The sequence below is a fragment of the Mus caroli genome, chromosome 6 (genome assembly GCF_900094665.2).
Source record: "Mus caroli chromosome 6, CAROLI_EIJ_v1.1, whole genome shotgun sequence".
NCBI lineage: Eukaryota > Metazoa > Chordata > Mammalia > Rodentia > Muridae > Mus > Mus caroli.
The window spans coordinates 25,368,670-25,388,483 of record NC_034575.1 but is presented as its reverse complement, the minus strand read 5'-3'; the positions used below and the strand labels follow the sequence as shown (position 1 = coordinate 25,388,483).

The following is a 19,814-nucleotide window of genomic DNA, read 5'->3' as shown; positions in this document are numbered from 1 at the left end:
AAAAAAAAAAAAGAAAAGAAAACAATAAGAATACCAATGTACTATAAATACAGGGTTAGTGTCCGCGGCTGACCATGAACTATGAAGCCATAGGTGGGAAGGATGACTACAAAGGATGGCTGCTTTGGAATCCCATTTCTAGGCTACTCTGGGAGAGAAGAGCATTACTTCCTGGGAGGAGGCATAGCCCTGTGGATTACTGCAGCTGCCCTCTGACTTTCCTGTGCCACCATCAGGAGCCTCCCTTGCCCATAGATTGGAGAGGGTGGCTACTCGCCCCCTTTCTAAATCAGATCCTTATTACTCTCCTCAAGTCCTCACTGTTCTAGCCCCAGCTATTCCACGTTCGCTTCTGGCTTCCCACAGCGTCCACGTCTGCCTTCATAGGCTTTCTTCCTCTTGTCCAAGCCAGGCTTTCTCACTGAGGCCGAGCCAAGTGGAGGCTGTAAAGTCTTTCCACCAAACAGGCGAGCCCCCCACCCCCACCCCCAGGCTCCCTCACCACTGCTCCAGTTTGTACTCAGCTTCTGACTCTTGGCTCTGTTTCCCACTGACACTCCTCGAATCTGTATTTGGTGCTCAGTGTACCAAATTTCACAATACAAGCCAGATTTGGTGGCAAAGGCCTTTCATCTCATTACCTGGGAGCCCGAGGTAGGCAGATCTCTGAGTTTGAGGCCATCCAGGGTTGCACAGTGAGACCCTACTTCAAACAACAACAAACATATAACAGGGCTGAAGAGATTGCTCAGTGGTCAAGAGCACTCGCTATTCCTGCCGAGGACCTCGGTTCAATTCCCAGCACTCATATGGTGGCTTACAACCATCCATAACAGTTTCAGGGGAATCTGAAGCCCTGTCTGGACCTCTGGGCCACATACGTGCATTCAGGCACTTTTACATGTAAGATAAAATAAGTGCATCTTTAAAAAGAACAACATGGATGGGGCAGGTGATGTGGTTCAGAGGGTGAAGTCACTTGCCACCAAGCCTGACAACCTGAGTTCAATCCCAGGGACCCACATGGTGGCAGGAGAGAACAGATTCTAGCAAACTGTCTTCTGGTCTCCATCATGACCTCTGATCATACACATACACACAAACAAATGTACAGCAATGAAGTAAAATGGATAATATTGTGTCGTGATGGGGGTTAGCGATCTGTCACCAGATCTGTTACCTTTACCAACTGTCTGACCTTGGATGTGTTAACTACCCCATGCTTCAGTTTTATCACCTGCCAGGTTGAAGATAATACCTTCGTGCAGGTTTGTGGAAAATGGTTTCTACAAATGTTTACTTGTGCCTAGAATATAGCAAACATTCTCTAAATGGTTGCCATTAACACCATGTATGTTCTTGTTACTTGGATTTACCCCAAAGCAGGAACGAAAGACAGAGAAAATTGTGTGGACATAAGCAGGAAATGGAACCCCTTACCTAGGAGTCTGCAGTCTCAGCCAGATGAGAATCCCATACAATTAATATTTGCTTAAGGCCTTTCTCCTTTCTATTCTATAAACCTATCATTTTCTAGGAATCTCACCAAAAACCCCATTTATAGTAAACTACATGTCCTGAGCCCCTTGGGCAACCCCAGTGGCTCTGGGTTTTATCTTTTCAGATCACTATACTTTCTAAGGCATCACCGGAGTCAGCCCGTAATCTCATTTATCAGAAAGAGAGAAAGGGTGGAGGGGAGTTCTTGGCAGACCTTTGAAATGTAACCGAAGAAACACAGTGATAACTGTGGCCAACGCTAAGATGAGTGAAGTGCAGCTCTTCTCTGGGAAGCCCACTCCCATGCCCTGGGGGTGTCAGACAGACAGACAGACAAGACAGACAGACACACACACACACATAGACACACACAGAGACAGACACATACACAGACACAGACACACACACGCAGACACACACACAGACACACTCACATACACACACACCCACACACACACACACACATCACTTTTTCCTATTTTTAGTTAACTCTAACTCGGCTTCAGAAACCAGCTTTTCTTTCTATCCTTTTCTGAAGTTGAAGGATCTGGTTCTACCTGAGTCAAGGCCCCAGAAGCCTTAGGGGACTCTTCAGGCTGCTTCTGACAGCAGATGGAGTCATCTCCATCCACAATACCACTGACAATCCTACTGGCTCCAACTCAAGTCACAATCTGGCAAGCAGAGATTGAGACTGTCCACCTGATAATCTGTGTTCCCTGCCATCTTGCTCCCCATCTATCTGAAACGCGCTCCTGCGTACCTGCATCCATTTCAGCGGGAACCTTTGCCTCTCAGTTCTTGTGATACTTAGCTGGGCAGTGGTGGCACATGCCTTTAATCCCAGTACTTAGGAGGCAAAGGCAGGAGGATGTCTGAGTTCTAGGCCAGCCTGGTTTACAGAGCAAGTCCCACAACAGCCAGGGCTATATAGAAACCCTGTCTAGAAAAACCAAAACTAAATTAAAGAATTGCGATACTTGATGCAGTTGTTCCTGGGGTCATTTCTGAAACTTAGCATGAATGAGTCACCAAAAGGAGGCAAGTGCTCCTTCCCTCAAGCCAGCCAGCCAAAGAGATGACAGGCATTGACCATAAACATTAGAGAAGACCTCATTTATCCTATCCAGCTACGAGAGACTGAGGAAGAGACTGTCATGCTGGCCTAGCGTCCCACTCTGGGAGTGACACTGGCCTTCACATGAAGGTAGCATCCAGCTACAGCCAGAGTTTGCTGTGTTGGTTACATAAGCAGTCTCCTAGCTCCCCAATTTAGTTTTGGACAACTCTCTCCTTAGATAACCTGCCACCTCTGCTACATGGTGTTTGCTTTGAGACAGGGTCTTCCAGACACCGGGCTGACCTTGAGCTCCTTGGACTCCTGATCCTCTTGCCTCTACCTCTGGAGTGCTGGGGTTACAGGCATGCGCCTCCACGCCTGGCTTATGCAGTCCAAGGGATCAAACTCAGAGCCTCAGGGATGCTCTGCATGTGTTCTTCCAGGCAGCTCTACCTCTTATTTTCTGTTAATGTTCTCATTAGACCCCAATGTGGACTCCTACATTGGTCCCAAAGTCTTTGTCATAAGTAGTTAAGGAATCAGCTCTTGCTGAGGTGAATCCTGGGCCCAGTTACAGCTGTGTGGTCTCTGTCCTCCTCCATCCCCTTATGAAAGCCTTAGTCCTCAGTGTCAGGCTACATCATCTACCATAGATGGCAATCAAGTCCTTCTCCAAGGACCTACACCCTTGTTTGAACAATATCCCCATGACCAGAATCCTGTCATCGGAAAAATGACCCATAGAATAGCTACCCATCCATCTTGGCCTTGAACTCCTCATTGTTAGGGTCCCCAACTTAAATAGAAAATTGAGTATGCCCAGGTTTCAGCTACTTGTGGTAAAGGCCCTCTCTCTCACCGAGCTTCAGGCAGGCTCTTCTGAGTCCTCCTCTTACTTAGGCTTCAACTTTGGTCCTGTTCGGTCAGCGACCTACTGAGCTGGTTTAGCACAAGAACCCTGTTAAGTTGGTAATGACCATGCTTGAGTCCCAGCTCCTCAAGAATCATGTCAGAGGCTTGGAGTGATGGAGCGTAACTTCACAGCCAGTACCTAGAATGCTGTGGCACATAGACCTTTGTAAGTTTGAGGCCAGCCTGGTCTATATAACAAGTTCCAAGCCAGCCAAGGCTACATAGTGGGACCTTGTCTCAAAAAGACAGTGTTAGGTAAGTTTAGCAGGGACGATCCATTATCCTCTTTGAGAAGTTTCCCTCCAATGGTTCTTCCCACCCTCCCCTACATCACTTATCTCATGTAGTGCCTCTATGGTCTCTATTGTAATAGCATCAAATAAGATTTTTCTTCTAACTTAAGTGTCAGGGAGAAAAGTTTTAACCCTTGCCATCATCTCGGGACAACCAGCCAGGGCAAGCCGTGGCCCAGCTGCCTTCTGAGTCCCATGCTTCCCCGTTCCCGATGAACTCTAGAAAGAAGATCACAGTCCAGATCCTTCAGTTCCTTGTCCTCAGCAGCCCTTAGTGGACTCAGCTCTAACAGAATCACCTCAACTATAAAAACAAAACAAAAGAAAAATGACAAAAACCCACCTGGTTCATTTAGCCACCTCATTTGTTTAGTCAGTCAGATAATCAAAACATATGAGTAGATTTAAGTGGTTTCTCAACATAAATATATTTTCAAAGAGCTTTCATATTTGTTTCATAGACATAAACAAAATACATATACTTGGGGGTATGGACTATCTGCCCTGGGCTCTTTTGACTTAAAAAAAAAAATCATAGAAGATACAGGTCTTCTGTGTTCCCATGGTGGCATGAACAAATTCTCTGACCTTGTTTTAAACAATGAATTTGTCTGAAATTTGACATTGGTCTTGGGTTCCAATTATACTGTTGTTATTAGTAAAGAGGCTTTATTGTGAACATCTCCCTCACCTACAACTCTGGTTTCCATGTTTTATTTGCCTTCTCTTTTTGACTTCAAGGTAAGGATGCCAAATTCAAAATTTGCTGAATTTTGTGTTGGCCCCAGGTGTCAAATTCTCCTCTTGAATCTCTCCCTTCATGGGGGTTGTTACTGAGGCGCTTGGTGGGAAGTGACGTGTCAGCCACTCACTGGTTCTCATGGCTTTGCAGTGGAGACAGGGCCTTTGTCTGACTTCATAGTTTTCCATATCCCTTTGCCTGGACACTGACTTCCTCCTCTTAATATTGGCAGGTGACGGATGATGGTCACTTTCACTCTCCTTCCAGGAAGACACTCCGGAGTTCGATTCCTCGCTGTCACATTCAGTGGTGTCACTATCTTGCTGGATCTGATTCACCCTGTGGAACTGGGAATGGCGCCTGACTCGTCTTTGTTCAAGGTAGGCACTGACCAAAGCCACCTCGGAATCGATTACTGTGGAAAGTTGGTTCTGCTTTGGTTTCTTCATCACCAGTGAAGAGTCCCAGGACCCTTCTCTATTTTGTCGCTTACAGGAAGTTTCTTTGCTTGCTAATCAACAAAACAGATGAACAAGTAAGGCAATAACAGTACTAACAGTCATTAATAGGTTGCTATAGAACGGTTAGTGAAGCCTGGAGGTGGTGGTACATGCCTTTAATCCCAGCACTCTGGGACAAAGAGGCCTAGACAAATAGATCTCTATGAGTTCAAGGCTAGCCTAGTCTAAAAGTTGAGTTCTAGGCCAGATAGGGTTACAAAGGGAGATCCTATCTTAAATAAATGAACAAATAAACAAATAAGTCACCTGACCACCCATCACCATTTCTTTTTTTTTTTCTTTTTTTTTTTGGTTTTTCAAGACAGGGTTTCTCTGCCTGCCTCTGCCTCCCGAGTGCTGGGATTAAAGGTATGCGCCACCACACCCGGCTACCATCACCATTTCTTATGGCCAGTCTTTACCAGGGTAGGGAAACAAGTTACTATACACAGTCTTGAAGGTTGATGACTGTGGGTTCAGTAAACTATAGGAACTTTTCTAAATGATTGGGCCATGGCTGACAACTTCACATTACCCAGATCCCTGTGTGGGATCACTAGTGTTAAATCAATGCTTTTTGTAACCACTAACTAAGATCAGCAAACAACTACATTTCCAGTACTGTACCCCAACCTCAGAGGATTGGAGGGGTCACATACATTCTTAATATCACTTTTGGACTTTTGTAAACAGATGGGAAAGTCTCCAGAGAAGGACGTTTCCCCCTTTATCTTGAAGTCTCAATGACTCTAGTGTATGTATGAGAGTGATTTGGGTAGCAGTAAGCCTCCCTCTTCTGTCCATGTTCTTTTCTATGCTGATGTTGGTTTGTACCAGCTCAAAAATACTGATAAATTTTTGGAAATTTTGTGAGATGGTTGAACATCATTACTAAACAAATTACACAAATTTACAATTAAATCAATCTACCAAAAAGGTGATAATTACTTAATGCCCATAATTTCCTAATTATCTTGCTATGGTTTATTATGCTGTATGCTCTCAAAGCTGTTTATCTTGGTGCTGGAAGAACTATGTGAGGATGGGCTATTATTGTACATCTGTCTCCAACTCTGTTCCCTGACAATATGTTGCCAGCTCAAAACCATTATTGGAGTGAGCATTTACCTGGAAACCAGCAAAAAGTAAGGACTTCGTGTATGCTTTCACTGATTGCTTAGGGCTTAGAAAATGATGGAAAATGTGTTTCTAATGTAAATTTAATTGTCATGCCTGCAGCCTAAATTGTGACTAACAACTCAAAATTAAAAAGTATTATTCCAGTGTTCTGAAGTTATGACTCACTTCAACCAAGAAACTGCATGGACAACTACGCTGAATTCCAGCGTGCATCTCTGTGGTGCTTCCTAACTTTGATGACGACATTTATGCTAACACTACACTCGCCCAGTAATTTGTAATTATGGGATAGCCTAGGAGGGAGGGTTTAGCAAAAATCACAAAGAACATTGTGTGTGAAATCAGTAGTCCATTGAGAACTTAACACAAAGAGTGTTGTATACTTCCTTATAAACTGTGGGATAGAGATCTTTCATATCAGTATATTTTATAAACATTGTAGGCACACAAATTTGACTATTCACAAAGCTTTGTGAAGGCAAGTGGTGAGACATGACAACAAAGCGAGTCCTGTGGGGCAGGAATCTGTAGTTTCTGCCAGAGCTCATGAAATGGTCTTTGCTGTCGTGATGAGGCCTTGGAACCTCTCTGCTTTTCACTTGTGCTATCTGCTCTCCACACTCAGTGACACAACCCTCTCTCAGAGCCTGACTCCAAGCACCCCGACTCTCACCTTTACTGAGTGAAGCACTGGTCCCACTGTCTTCGTCCTGTTTGCTCTCAGACATCTGTTTCAGAGATACAGTAAGATGGACTCTGTCAGCTGCACTGTGTTAACATCTATTAAACCATCATATTAAACCATGGCCCAAGGCCCTTCCCTAAAGTCTAACTTTAAACAGTCAGCCCTGTTAAACGAGTGCACATGGAGGTCTTGTTAGGGGGAACACAGCTCCACTATCAATTCAGAAGACCAGGCTTGGATGGCAGACCCTACCAAAATGGTTTAACCAAGCAAAACCAAGCAAAGACACAGGGAAAATACCACTCCGGGGGTAATCAAGGTTTTCAATCACTTACATTACAGACCAGTTTCATTTAGAAACAGACCGGGGGCCTGGCAAGATGGGCCAATGGGTAAAGCCACATGGCGATAAGCCTGACGACCAGAGCTTGATCCCTGGGACTCGGGAGTCCCAAGAGTTGTTCTCTGACCTCCATATGTGTACCTTATGCACATTCCACAGGCGCATGCTCAGACACATGTGTAGACACATACACAAGAAGTAAAAAAATATAATAAAAATTTTAGAAAAAGCCGGGGGTGGGGGTGAGGGGTGGCACACACTTTTACTCCCAGTACTTGGGAGGCTGAGATAGTCCAATCTCTGAGTTCAAGGCCAGCCTGATCTACAGAGATACTTCCAGGACGGCTAGGGCTACACAGAGAAACCCTGTCCAAAAAAAAAAAATCCACAACTAAAACAAAACAAAGCTCTCCACAGTGGTTGTCTGGAGGCTCGGATGGGAGGATCTTGAGTTCAAGGCTAACTTGGGCTACAATACATAAGAAGTCCTGTTATCTATATATGATTGTTTTTCAGCTTTGCTCCAGTAGGCAACCATAAAGTGCTATTAGTGAGCTTGGTCACCAGGAGAGCTGGGTTTCTTCCATAGCTCCACCTCCTGCCTTCCCCCATGCTCTGTCTTCCTGCATGCTCTGTTAGTAATCTCTCCTCATCTCCACATTAGCATTCCATTTTCTGAGTCTGAAAATTATTGCACCAAAAGATATTTACAATTGCATCTGACATGGTCTACTTTTGAATGTTAAGTTCTATGTTACCCTAACATGTAGGAAGCAACAGTATCAGGATTGACTTAAATACTTTTTTCCCTTCAAAACAAAAGTTTCACTAGGTAGCTGAAGCATGACCTTGAATATGGTATCTTCCTGCTTCAACCTGCTGGATTCTGGGATTATGGAAGTACCACCAAGCCTGGCACTCATGAACACATTTGACACTCTTTCTCAGGGAACTCATTGTCAGGAGGTAATTTCCCACACAAAACCTAACAACCAACCAACCAACCAAACAAACAAACAAACTACACAGAAAGCTTTGTACATAGAAATACTCATTATAGTATAATTAAAAATAACATAGAGCCAGGCGTGGTGGTGCACGCCTTTAATCCCAGCACTCGAGAGGCAAAAGCAGGCGGATTTCTGAGTTCCAGGCCAGCCTGGTCTACAAAGTAAGTTCCATCCAGGACAGCCAGGGCTACACAGAGAAACCCTGTCTCGAAAAAAAAAAAAAAAAAAAGAATAACATAGAACTTAAATTCAAAAGTAAATAATGATTAACTGAATTATGCTGTGGTCATACAAGATGCAGTTGTAAATATCTTAAGTATGTTATAATGTAAGGAAATGTTCATTAGGCTAAAATCAAGATGCAAGTTTATATGTAATAACCACAAGTTAGCTAAAGACCTTCAAGGGAAATATGTATGGAATGCGTATGAAGCAACAGCTGGCTTTAAGTGGTTAAAATGGTGATTTTAATCCTTCTTTTTTCAAATTGTCTATAGTTACAGAATATGATTTGCACAGAAGGTCAAACTTACTTAGATTGAAAGCCTGAATGTGTTGTTAGTTTTGAATTTTTAGCTTTTTGAGACAGGGTCTCATATAGCCCATCTGATCTGGAACTAACCAAGTAGCCAAAATGACCTTGAACCTCTGGCACCTCCTGCCTCCACCTCCCAAGTCCTGGCATCATACGTGTATGCTACCTGGCACAGATTTTAATAGTTCTAGCAGCAAAATCTAAGATCCCTCATTGCTTCTTCTCTGTCTTTAATAGAGCATTTTCTTGCCTTTTTTTTCCTTCATTACAGTAACAATTCTCTGAATATTTTGAGACTGAAGGTCTCTTTAAAGATATATATATATTTTTTTAATGTGTTAGAGCTCTGCACATATTTTAACTCTGACATGTATGAAGAGAGTTATTAAAGACTGGATGTGTAAACCTAGAAGTTAATGGCACTTGGTGATGTGATGTTCACACAATTTGGGCAGTACCTGTTTCTTTTAATCCGTGGTCCTGTAATCCTGTGTTGTGTGGTTTGTACTTTTATAGTTGAAGGGAAAAGGTGTTTAAAAGCAGTGTTAGGTTTGTATCATTAGATTTATAATCACCACAGAGAGCTTCCACATTAGTTGTCAAATCAAAATATAACCACAAAATCAAACGAAAAAAATTTTGCATTAAACTAAGTGGAATCTATGTGATGTGGTTACCACAAGCATTTCATTAACTGTCCTTGTGTGACTTAGTGAGGGAAAGCAGTGACAGTGGTTCCTCTCTCTCTCTCTCTCTCTCTCTCTCTCTCTCTCTCTCTCTGCCCCCCCCCTTCAGCTCTGCCATCTCCTCATGCCAGTCAACTCCTTCTAAACTCAATTTCTACTTAGGAAAAAAATAAGGATTCCAGATTAATATTGATCCAGCAAAATAAAGCCAGCACCAGCAGTCTTAGCAGATGTTAAACAAGCAGGCTACCTGAACGGAGCAGCTCGTTTCTGAAAACAAAAGGAGAGCACACATCTGTTTTAAAAAGTGACAAATCCAGGGGTAATCAGCACGTCGCATGTTGGAGGATAACGACCACCACGTTTCTACCACGCGTACCGATGCTTTAAGGTCTGTAAATAAAGGCCTACAGTTTCACAGAGAAAACGAAGAAGTTCAAAGTGAGGGGAAAATTCCATCCGCCATGACCTTCTCTCCTATGGTTCTCAGATTTCAAATCTGGGACCCTTCAGGAGAAGCCTGCCAAACAACTGTAGCCGCCACAAGGACACAAAATGAAAGGCGAAACCTCTAAGATAATTAAGGGTTTAATCAGGGCTGAATAGATCGAATTCAACATCTCAAACTATGCTTTGAAGTAAACAAATAGTACAGCAGGAAATCTGGATCCATTTTCCTCCTGTCACTCTGTCACTAACCACTTGTGTGACATTGGACAAGTCACTTAAATTCCTTGGGCCTTAACAACAACAACAGCAGTAACCCTTGCCTACAGACAGAAGGCTGGACCCCAAGCTCCCCTACGGTCCTTCACATAGCTCTCTGACTCCAGACTGCTGATGTGAACAAGGGAACTGAAGAACAGCTGAAGAGCTAGACCTCTTAAACAGTCTTCAGGATGAAATTCCAGTGATCAATTTCAATTTTTTGTTAATTTTCTAAAGTAGCTTTTCTTGCCAGGCCAAATTCAATATACTTAGCTAGGGAGTCTAAGCCACACGTAAGCTATCACTATTCTAACTCTCCTTCTGGCAGAGTATTTACCTTAGGAAGCATTTAGACCTCAGATAAAACTTCTTGGCCAGGAGGTAGTAGGGGAAAGAGACTTTTTTTATTATTATAATGGAATCTACCTGGCACTGAAATAACAAACCTTCTCTTTTCCTCCATCCAGAACTGATGGAACACTCAATCTTGCTGGCCACTGGCAGTGGTGGGCTCTGGCTGTAATGCTAAATAGTGGGAGTAGCTTGATTAATCACCAGCCCAGTATTAATGGCCAGAAAAGATTCTGCGTCAGCAATTTATAAGAGGTTGGTTGCTCATCATATGTTGAGGGCCACAGCCTTGATGATAAAGTGGACTATGACACCCCTAAGCTTCTAGCATTTTCTTTTGCCGATCTGTGACTTTAGCTCTGTTTAGTTTAGTTCTGTACCTTAATTTTATACAGAAAACATATTGCTGCATTCTAACTACTCCCCAAATCCTACCTGTGCTCTACCAATAACATTTACACCTTTGATTATAGAATGACATGGTTAGAGGAGGGATTTGAAAATTAGTAGTCAGTAGAGAGATTTATCTCAGCATTACACAGCATATGAACAGAATGCAAACAATCTAAAACTTCAACTGCAAAATTTTATATTATAGTACAAGACAGAAAAATTATACAATAGAAAGTGCTGTAGAGGGATGGAGAGATGGCTCAGTGTTTAAGAGCACTGACTGCTCTTCCAGAGGTCCTGAGTCCAATTTTCAGCAACCACATGGTGGTTCACAACCATCTGTAATGATATCTGATGCTTTCTTCTGAGGTGTCTGAAGACAGTTATAGTATACCTACATATAATAAATAAATAAATAAATCTTAAAAAAAAAAGAAGTGCTGTAGAGTGACTATAGCATGCGGAAGCATTCACAAAATATCTAAGTTTAAACATCAAGATATGAAAATACATACAATAGAAGCAGACTAAACAAAGACAAAGGCAGACATACTGAGAAAAAGCAGGAAAAGAGTAACAAACTTCACAGTGTTTATCTCTACAGGAGTAGAGTGGTTTTCCTGTTCTTTATCCCTTTCAACAGCTTTAGATTCTCTAGCATGGGATTGCGCCATATTTGTTTGTGTTGTTTTTCAAGACAGGGTTTCTCTGTGTAGCCCTGGCTATCCTAGAACTCACTCTGTAGACCAGACTGGACCAAACTCCCAGAGACCAGCCTGCCTCTGCCTCACCAGTGCTCGCATCAAAGGCCTGGGCCACCAACATGCCTAGGGGCTATCTCACTTATTAAACAAAATAAAAACCTTAAAATACATCAAACTACAGACAATGCAGTTAATGAAAGACCCCATAGAGATGTGATTTAGATCAAAAAGGATTCCCTACCCAGACGGAAGCGCGAGAGAAGAACATGAGGATCAGTATGATGATGAAGTACCAAAGCAGGAAACTTCCTATTGTCCCGCAAGAGTCATCCTTCCGGCACTCGGCATCCTGACTGGGCATGGTGAAACCGAGAGGTATGGGAGGGGGATCCACCTCCCAAAATAAAGACAAAAGGTGTCCCATGATAGCTTCTTGCTTAGAAAATAAACATGCTCAAAGGGATGAAGGTGACCGGGAACGATTTCCCTCCGTGACCTAGGACAACTTCCCTGGCAACCAATTATGACATAGACTTAAGCCACTGTCGCAGGTACTGATACATGTTCTTAGGTGCCTTAGATGGGCAGATCTATCTAAAGGACCTCTAGGAGAGTTGATGGTATTTCTCAATATACTTCCTTCTGCGTCTGCGGTTGAAATGTCCTTATCCTTTATTGCCATCTCTTTAAGTGTTCAAGGTTTTGGTTTTAACCAGTCTCTTTCTCTCTTTTTCAATGTGTACCACACCATTGTAAATTAACATACACAGTTCTAGTGCCTTCCAGACCACACTGAGTGTTCCCTAAACTTTAATGTTAACACCTTCAGTCCCATCTTGTATTTGGAGATAAGGCCAGAAAAGAGTATTGAAGAGAGAGAGCAAGATGGCTCAGTAGGTAAAGGCATACGATGCCAAGGCATGTGGCTTGCATTCGATCCTTGGGGCCCACGAGGTGGAAGCAGAATTTGACTCCACACCCTCACTATGGCACATGTGCACCCACACGTAGGCACAATCACACACAAAATAAATAAAGTCTCTTTAGAAAATTCCTCAAGAGCTCAAAGACGGTTCAATCAGGCCATGAGGGTGGAGCCTTAATCTTACTGTAGTCTCAAGGAAAATAAAAGGACACCAAGAATTCACCAACACAGGGGAAAGGCCACCAAAGAGCATAAGATGAAGCCATAGACAAGCCAACACCACCTGTCTCAGAAGAAACCAGCCCTGCTCACATCCTGGTCTGAGACTCCATCTTCCCAAACTCTGTGTGGGAACAAAGTCTAGTGGGTTTTTTTTTTTTTTTTTAAGTATTGTCTAATTTTTTCTTTTGAAGGAGGCACTGGTGTTCTGGGATATTTGGTTATGATAACTCTAATAATACATAATGGTAACTATCAACTTCAGTGTGGCAAGTGTTTTTTAAGCCCGGAAGAAATACCTATTAGTTTATGGGTTACATTAAGAGGAAGAGATAAAGCCTGGCATGGTGGCACACGCCTTTGATCCCAGCACTTGGGAGGCAGAGGCAGGCGGATTTCTGAGTTCAAGGCCAGCCTGGTCTACAAAGTGAGTTCCAGGATAGCCTGGGCTATACAGAGAAACCCTGTCTCGAAAAAACAAAAAAACAAAAAAAGAGGGAGAGATAGAGGGGGGAAAGGAGGGAGAGAGAGAGAGAGAGCACACCAAGGGCTGGCGAGATGGCTCAGCAAGTAGGAGCACTGACTGCTCTTCTGAGAGTCCTGAGTTCAAATCCCAGCAACCGCATGGTGGCTCACAACCACCTGTACTGAGATCCGACGTCCTCTCCTGGTATGTCAGAAGACAGCTACAGTGTACTTATGTACAATAATAAATCAATCTTTGGGCCTTTTTAGATAGACTTACATGTGGAGAAACGAGAAGCTGTCATTTTGGGTTTGACTGTATACTGACAGAATTGAACCTGTTCTCTTGGAACAATTGTCAAGTTAGTTCATCTCCAAATCTATGTCCAGATCCAAGCATTGTACTAAGACAATATAAACATGATAAAAAAAAAAAAAAAAAACTCACTAAAAACCTATTAGCTCTTTAAGAGCATACACTATGCACTACCCAATGAAACTTCATTTTCTTCTGTTTAATCTTGATATTTAGTTACAATCTTGAGACAATGTCATTATGGCTAGCTTTGGAACTCCAGAGGCCCCCGCCTCTCGAGTGCTGGGATTAAAAGGCGTGTATGTACCAAGGCCTGGCTGGCACACTTCTCCAGGCACTGGCTACACTGGCCACTAGTTGGGCCAGTGCTGCCACTCCCAAGAAAGCTCTTCCAGAGTTGTACCTGCCTCCTCGGGCTTCCCTGTCCCCACCTGCAGGACACAGGCAAAGCTCTTTAGAGCAATAGCCAGAAAGCCAAGCCCCCATCCCTGCCTCGTACTTCACACATGGCGTATTGTCGGAACTTGCACTAGCTACTAAGGAAAACCACTCACCTCCCTGGTGACTCTTTTCTCAGTTCTTTCAAAGAACATTCAGGGCAAAGGTGGAGCTTTGTTTGTTTGTTTGTTTGTTTGTTTTTAACCCCCAAACCACCAACAACTTCAATAGAATGTTCCAGTTTTTCTTCCTAATGCTGCATCCTCATAAGGTGGATATTTGAGAATTTACATTGGGTCAAACCAATTGAGGGAAAAAACACTTCAAAAGAGGAAAAATGCTTTGTCATTGCTGAGTGTGTCTAACACATCAGGCATGCTTGTATCCTACCAATTAGCCGTAGGGGGCCCTAAATAAAGCTACAATTAGTAATATCCAAACTTCAGCTTGCTACAATCATTACTTTTTACTAAGTGTTCAGAATCTGGTCTGAATTTTGCAGCTCAGCCTTTTCCTGCAGCTAAGCATAAGCCACAAATCCGAGGGCGTTCCCCTGGCAACGATCGCGGCTCGGGTCCCTCTGCCCCACCCCTCTCCCTCTCGCGAGAAGAGACGGCCCGGTTCTTCCGGTAACTGTAGCCCGGCTTGCCCGCCGCCGCCTTAGGCTTGGCTCTGCGCATGTGCAGTAGGGAGTGGCGCGAGTCCACGGCTTCCTGCTGAAGAACATGGTGCGTTTGGGGGGGTTGTCTTGTGCTTCCTGGACATGGAGTCCGTGCTGTTCCCTCAGAGTTCCAAACCTAAAGTTTTGCCTGGGGTTCAGCCAGGGGATGATGTAGCCAGGAATCCTGCCACTTGTAGTGCAAGGGAAGAAAGACACATGAAGGATAATTATAAAGCTCGTACTAAGGTAGCCAGGGAGGGAAGCTCTCCGACGAGAGTTTTGGCGCGGGGCAGGAAGGCTGGAAGGATGCTAATCTGCTCTAGAATATGACTCCCGGGAGCTGCCCTGTCTGTGATTGCAGAGCTGAGCCTAGCGAGACAAAGGAGATGACAGTTTTAGTTACCCAAACTGAACGCACGTGTTCCCGTTCCCGACTCTCTCTTGACTCTTCACGTGTATAGTACCCGTCCACCCCGTGAGAAAAGCTTTACAATTTCATCACCAAAAGGAGATGCTAAGCCTCACTCCATGGTCAAGGTTAGGGCCGACACAGTAATGACAAAAATTGGTATCTGGTGTGTCTTCATCTAGATGTAGTAACTCGAAGCAGAGACAAAAGAACTCTTTGCGAACTTAATAACAAACCATTACATTATGTAGCAAAACATTTTCATTTATTGGAACCATTAGCTTCTCTGAAATAACCAGCAAGTTCCCTGCTGATTTTTCTGTGGTACCTAAAAAGATATTTCAGGGTTGTGTATACTAATATTAAAGTTTCATATACTAATATTAAAGGGGAGAGTTGGGGAGAAATTTTAAAGAAGAGGAAAAGTTGGGGGGGGGAGCAGTTACTTTACAACAGACATTTTGATTTCTTAAGAGGAGTTTCTTTTCATTTCAGGCTGTTTTGTGTTTTGTTTTTTGCCTTTGAATAGATGCAAGGAGACATAAGCCCCAATCCTTCCCTTATTGACAGAACCATCAAGATGAGAAAAGAAACAGAAACTAGGAAAGTGGTTTTAGCTTGGGGACTCCTGAATGTATCCATGGCTGGAATGATTTATACTGAAATGTAAGTTAATCCAGCCCACAAGTGAAAACTTTAACTATTGTTGGCTGGCACCGTGGCTTTTTATATTTGTTTTGGTTTTAAGTGTTTGGTTTGTTTGTGGTGGGGGTGTTATTTATTTATTTATTTATTTTTCTAAATAACTGAAAAGCCTGTCTAATCTTTTCAGGACTGGAAAGCTAATCAGTACGTATTATAATGTGACATACTGGCCCCTCTGGTATATCGGTAAGTAGTTTCCACTGTAATTTAGATTTACTACATATGAAAACTTGCTTGTAAATTTAATTCAGCTTAGTATTCATTCTTTTATTCAGACAAATAATGAGTTCTTACTCAGTTTCCCAAAGTCATGAGTCTAGTGAAGGAACGAGGTAACCCCTTTTATGGAAAGAACATTCTAGTAGGAGGCTGAGTCAGGAGGATTGCTTCAAATCTGAGGCCAGCCTGGGATAAATTGCAGAACCCTGTCTCAAAAACAAACAACAACAAAAACACACCAAAATAGAAGCCAGGTATGGCAGAATATCTAGTCCCAGTACTTGGAAGGGAGAAGGAATCAGACATGGAGGCCGGCCTGGCACCTGAGACCACCTCTCTAAACTTTGTCAAAGCTATAAACAATACGGAGTTGGGAAGTTAGGAGGCCCACCACGAAAAATAAAGCACGGGAGGGGGTAAGGCTCACCATTGCCACGCCTGAAAACCCTCCGCTTCAGGATCACACCAGAGTCATCCTTGGGATATAAAGAGCCCTGGAGAGCCTGGTGGTGGTAGCACACACCCTTAATCACAGCATTCAGGAGGCAGAGGCAGATGGATCTCTGAGTTTAAAGACAGCCTGGTCTACACAGAGAAAGCCTGTCTTGGGGTGAAGGGGTTTCTATCATCCAGGAATAGAGAGATGACTCAGAGGTTAAGAGCACTTTGGCTTTTGCACAGTACCAGGTTTGGTTCCTGGTACCCACATGGTGACTCATAACCAACTCCAGTTCCAGGAGATCCAATACATGTAGTCAAAACACTCGTGCACATAAAAATAACTGTGAGTTTGTTTCTACTCTAATTAGAGTGGGTGTGGCAGATGGAAAGGGAAAGGAGTTGGGGTCTTTAGGTGTAAGAATCATGGCTCACTAGTAAGCTGGGGGCTCTCGAACACTCCCTTGGCAACTAAAATGCAAGGAAGAACTGTGTTGCGCAGTTACAAGAATTAGTAATAGTTTAACACTCACCAGTAAATCCGCTGCGTCTGCCACTCTAAGTGGTATCTGCTTTGAGGAAGAAGAAAATAGTTTTTAATTTTTATGTTAATTTGCTAAAAGTACGAAGCAATTTTTATTCCCCAGCCAAAATGAAACTGGGACCATTTTGCTTTTAAAATAATAAATTGAGGACTGGTGAGATGGCTCAGTGAGTAAGAGCACCGATTGCTCTTCCGAAGGTCCTGAGTTCAGATCCCAGCAACCACATGGTGGCTCACATCCCTCCGTAACAAGATCTGACACCCTCTTCTGGAGTGTCTGAAGACAGCTACAGTGTACTTACATATAATAAATAAATAAATCTATAATAATAATAACAATAAATTGGAGCTGGAGAGGTAACTTACCCATTACGGCACTTGGTACCAGACATTGTGACCTGAGTTTGATCCCCAAAACTGACATGGTGAAAAAAGAGAACCAACAAGTTGTCCTCTGACTTCCACATGCTCCCAGGTAAGTGAGGGGAGTATCTTAATAACAAAGTTACCGCTTTCTTGCAGAACTCGCACTCGCATCGCTCTTCAGTCTTAATGCCTTGTTTGATTTTTGGAGATACTTCAAATATACCGTAGCACCAACAAGTCTGGTAGTCAGCCCCGGACAGCAAGCACTGTTAGGGCTGAAACAGGCTGGTAAGTATTGTGGGGGAGGGGAGCTGGGGGAGCAGGGGGTAGTCCTTTATCTGTTTTCCCTTTTTATAGACTGAGCTAGAAGGCCATCTATTGCATAAAGCCAGTTTATAGGAAATTCTGATAGGATTATCATTGTTATTTCTGTGAATTGAGTGGAACATCAAATAACATTGTGCAAATATATTTTACTCTTTTAAACATTGTAGAAGTAGTGAACAGCCAGTTAGTTGTAATTGTATAATAATGCTTCGTGTGATTTTATAGCCAGAGCCTGCAGTTTTTTTCTACTTGGGAGGCGGGGGTGGGGTGGGGTGGGGGATTGAGTTCCTTAATTTTGTATTTATTATGCACCTGCCTCTGCCTTCCAAGTGTTTGGATTAAAAGCTCGTGCCATTGTGCTGAGCCCTTAAATCTGCTCTCATAATTTTATTTATACTCAAGAGACTGAGGCAGGAAGAGTTTAAGGTCAAGGCTAGCCTGAGTTACATAACATAACCTAATTTTTAAATTTTTGTTTCAATTTAAATATATATTGATAGCCTTTGATCCCAGCACTTGGGAGGCAGAGACAGGAAGAATTTGAAGTCAGCCTGAACTGACTGAACTACAGAGTGAGTTCCAGGACAGTAAGGGCTACACAGAGAAACCCAGTCTACAAAAACAAGAAAGCAAGTAAATATTATGTAATAATTTATTTTCTTTCCCTTCTAGTTGTGCAGACTACACCTCCCCGTGATTTGGCAGCAACCCAAATCTCTCCATCTCCACCTTCCCCTTCGATTCAAGGTCAAAGTGTGTTAAGTTATAGCCCATCTCGTTCACCCAGTACCAGTCCCAAGTTTGCCACCAGCTGTATGACTGGGTATAGCCCTCAACTGCAAGGCCTGTCGTCAGGAGGCCTTGGCTCTTACAGCCCTGGCGTGACTTACTCGCCTGTCAGTGGCTACAGTAAGGTAATGACTCTTTCTGTTTGCCTGGTAATGCTGCTTCGGAATTGGGGATTGCACTAGGATCACCCCGGGAGTCCAGACTTAGCATTTAGGTGGTGAGGAAACTGAAGGACAGTTGCTTGTCTGAATCATCCATGAAGAGCCAGAAAAGAAAGCAAGTTTCCTGTCCCTCAGTCAGAGTTCTTCAACCATGGACATTTTGGGGGTGGTAAAGCATAGTGGTCCCCAGCTGGTTTCAGCAGGCTTGAAGGGTAATATGAGTCTTCGGTGCATGTTTTCCCTTTTTAAGCTGTCTGTGTGAAGGCTTCGCTTTCTCTTGGAGAATTTTAACCCTTTCTGTCACGCACATCCTCTGAGCTCAAACCTGGGATCCTCATGTGGCTTGCTTCTGCAGTGTGGACACTTGCTGTGTCATGGGTAGAAATCTTTTTCCTTAGTGACATCAGCACTGGTCTAAATTTTTTTAGGATGTCCCTTACAAAATGTGTAGGCTGAAACTTTAATTCTGGCCAGGCAGTGGTGGCGCATGCCTTTCATCCTAGCAATTAGGAGGCAGAGGCAATATCTTGAGTTCAAGGCCAGCCTGGTCTACAGAGTGAGTTCCAGGACTGCCAGGACTACTCAGAAACCCTGTCTCAAAAACTTTTTTTAAAAAAGAAAAGAAATTTAAATTCTGTAGGGCATAAGGCTGCAGGAAAGGCATCAGAAGAGAAGCAGTCTGTGGGAAGCCCTTACTGCCATGTTAGACAAAGACCTCTAGGTACTGGCTGAGAGAAGATTGCCAAGAAGAAAATAGCAGTCTGTCCCTAATGTTTTACATGATACTCCTCTGAAATGAAAAATAAATGCTGCTACTTACCCAGTACTAAGTTATACAATTTTTAGTTTAGTAAAAGTTAAATACTATAAGAAATGTGTAGTTAGAATTCATAACCCACAAGTTAGTGTCACTTTTTTTTTTAAAGAAAATAATAGGTTTTTTTCCTTTCATTTGAAAAAAATTATATATTTTGATCATATTCTTTCCCCTTCTGAGTATTGCTTTTTAAAATGGTTTTCATAAGAAAAATATATGATCATTATAAAAAATTAGAAAATAAGGTAGAAGGAAATTGCTTATAATCCTACTATTCAAAAATAATTTAACTTCTACTTAGAATACCGTAGTTTTATGAATATATACGTTTTTTTAAAGATTTTTATTTTGGGAGCCGGGCGTGGTGGTGCATGCCTTTAATCCCAGCACTCGGGAGGCAGAGGCAGGCGGATTTCTGAGTTCGAGGCCAGCCTGGTCTACAAAGTGAGTGCC

At 43.0% G+C, this 19,814-nt stretch overlaps 2 protein-coding genes across 3 annotated transcripts in view; one reads left to right on the top strand and one right to left on the bottom strand.

Moving 5' to 3' along the window:
- Nucleotides 1-4,131: 4,131 nt before the first annotated feature.
- Ssmem1 (serine rich single-pass membrane protein 1) lies at nucleotides 4,132-14,492 on the bottom strand. 2 transcript variants are annotated; one of them, XM_021165326.1, is made up of 3 exons: nucleotides 11,804-12,060; nucleotides 6,821-6,875; nucleotides 4,132-5,018 (listed from the first exon to the last, which is right to left on the bottom strand). In XM_021165326.1, the coding sequence occupies exons 1-3, from the start codon at nucleotides 11,984-11,986 to the stop codon at nucleotides 4,522-4,524; spliced, it is 735 nt and encodes a 244-aa protein (XP_021020985.1). In that variant the 5' UTR covers nucleotides 11,987-12,060; the 3' UTR covers nucleotides 4,132-4,521. The 2 variants fall into 2 exon arrangements, with proteins under 2 accessions (XP_021020985.1, XP_021020986.1); XM_021165327.1 differs by lacking the exon at nucleotides 11,804-12,060 and adding an exon at nucleotides 14,042-14,492 and having other exon boundaries at nucleotides 4,175-5,018.
- Nucleotides 14,493-14,585: 93 nt separating this feature from the next.
- Nucleotides 14,586-19,814, top strand: part of Tmem209 (transmembrane protein 209) — a 28,580-nt gene continuing 23,351 nt past the window's right edge. Inside the window, exons 1-5 of the mRNA XM_021164760.2 lie at nucleotides 14,586-14,653; nucleotides 15,525-15,661; nucleotides 15,828-15,886; nucleotides 17,424-17,555; nucleotides 18,267-18,508. Of these exons, the coding sequence (XP_021020419.1) occupies nucleotides 14,651-14,653; nucleotides 15,525-15,661; nucleotides 15,828-15,886; nucleotides 17,424-17,555; nucleotides 18,267-18,508 (573 nt within the window). The 5' untranslated portion in view covers nucleotides 14,586-14,650. The remainder of the gene's footprint in view (nucleotides 14,654-15,524; nucleotides 15,662-15,827; nucleotides 15,887-17,423; nucleotides 17,556-18,266; nucleotides 18,509-19,814) is intronic.

What these genes read in the sequence shown, in the direction of transcription:
- Ssmem1 (XM_021165326.1), bottom strand. Translation starts at nt 11,986, where the DNA reads ATGGGACACCTTTTGTCTTTATTTTGGGAGGTGGATCCCCCTCCCATA. An exon ending in TCTCTCGCGCTTCCGTCTGG is followed by an intron (nt 6,876 to 11,803) that starts GTAGGGAATCCT and finishes TCTCTGAAACAG; the next exon opens with ATGTCTGAGAGCAAACAGGA. An exon ending in CAGTGCTTCACTCAGTAAAG is followed by an intron (nt 5,019 to 6,820) that starts GTGAGAGTCGGG and finishes TTTGTTGATTAG; the next exon opens with CAAGCAAAGAAACTTCCTGT.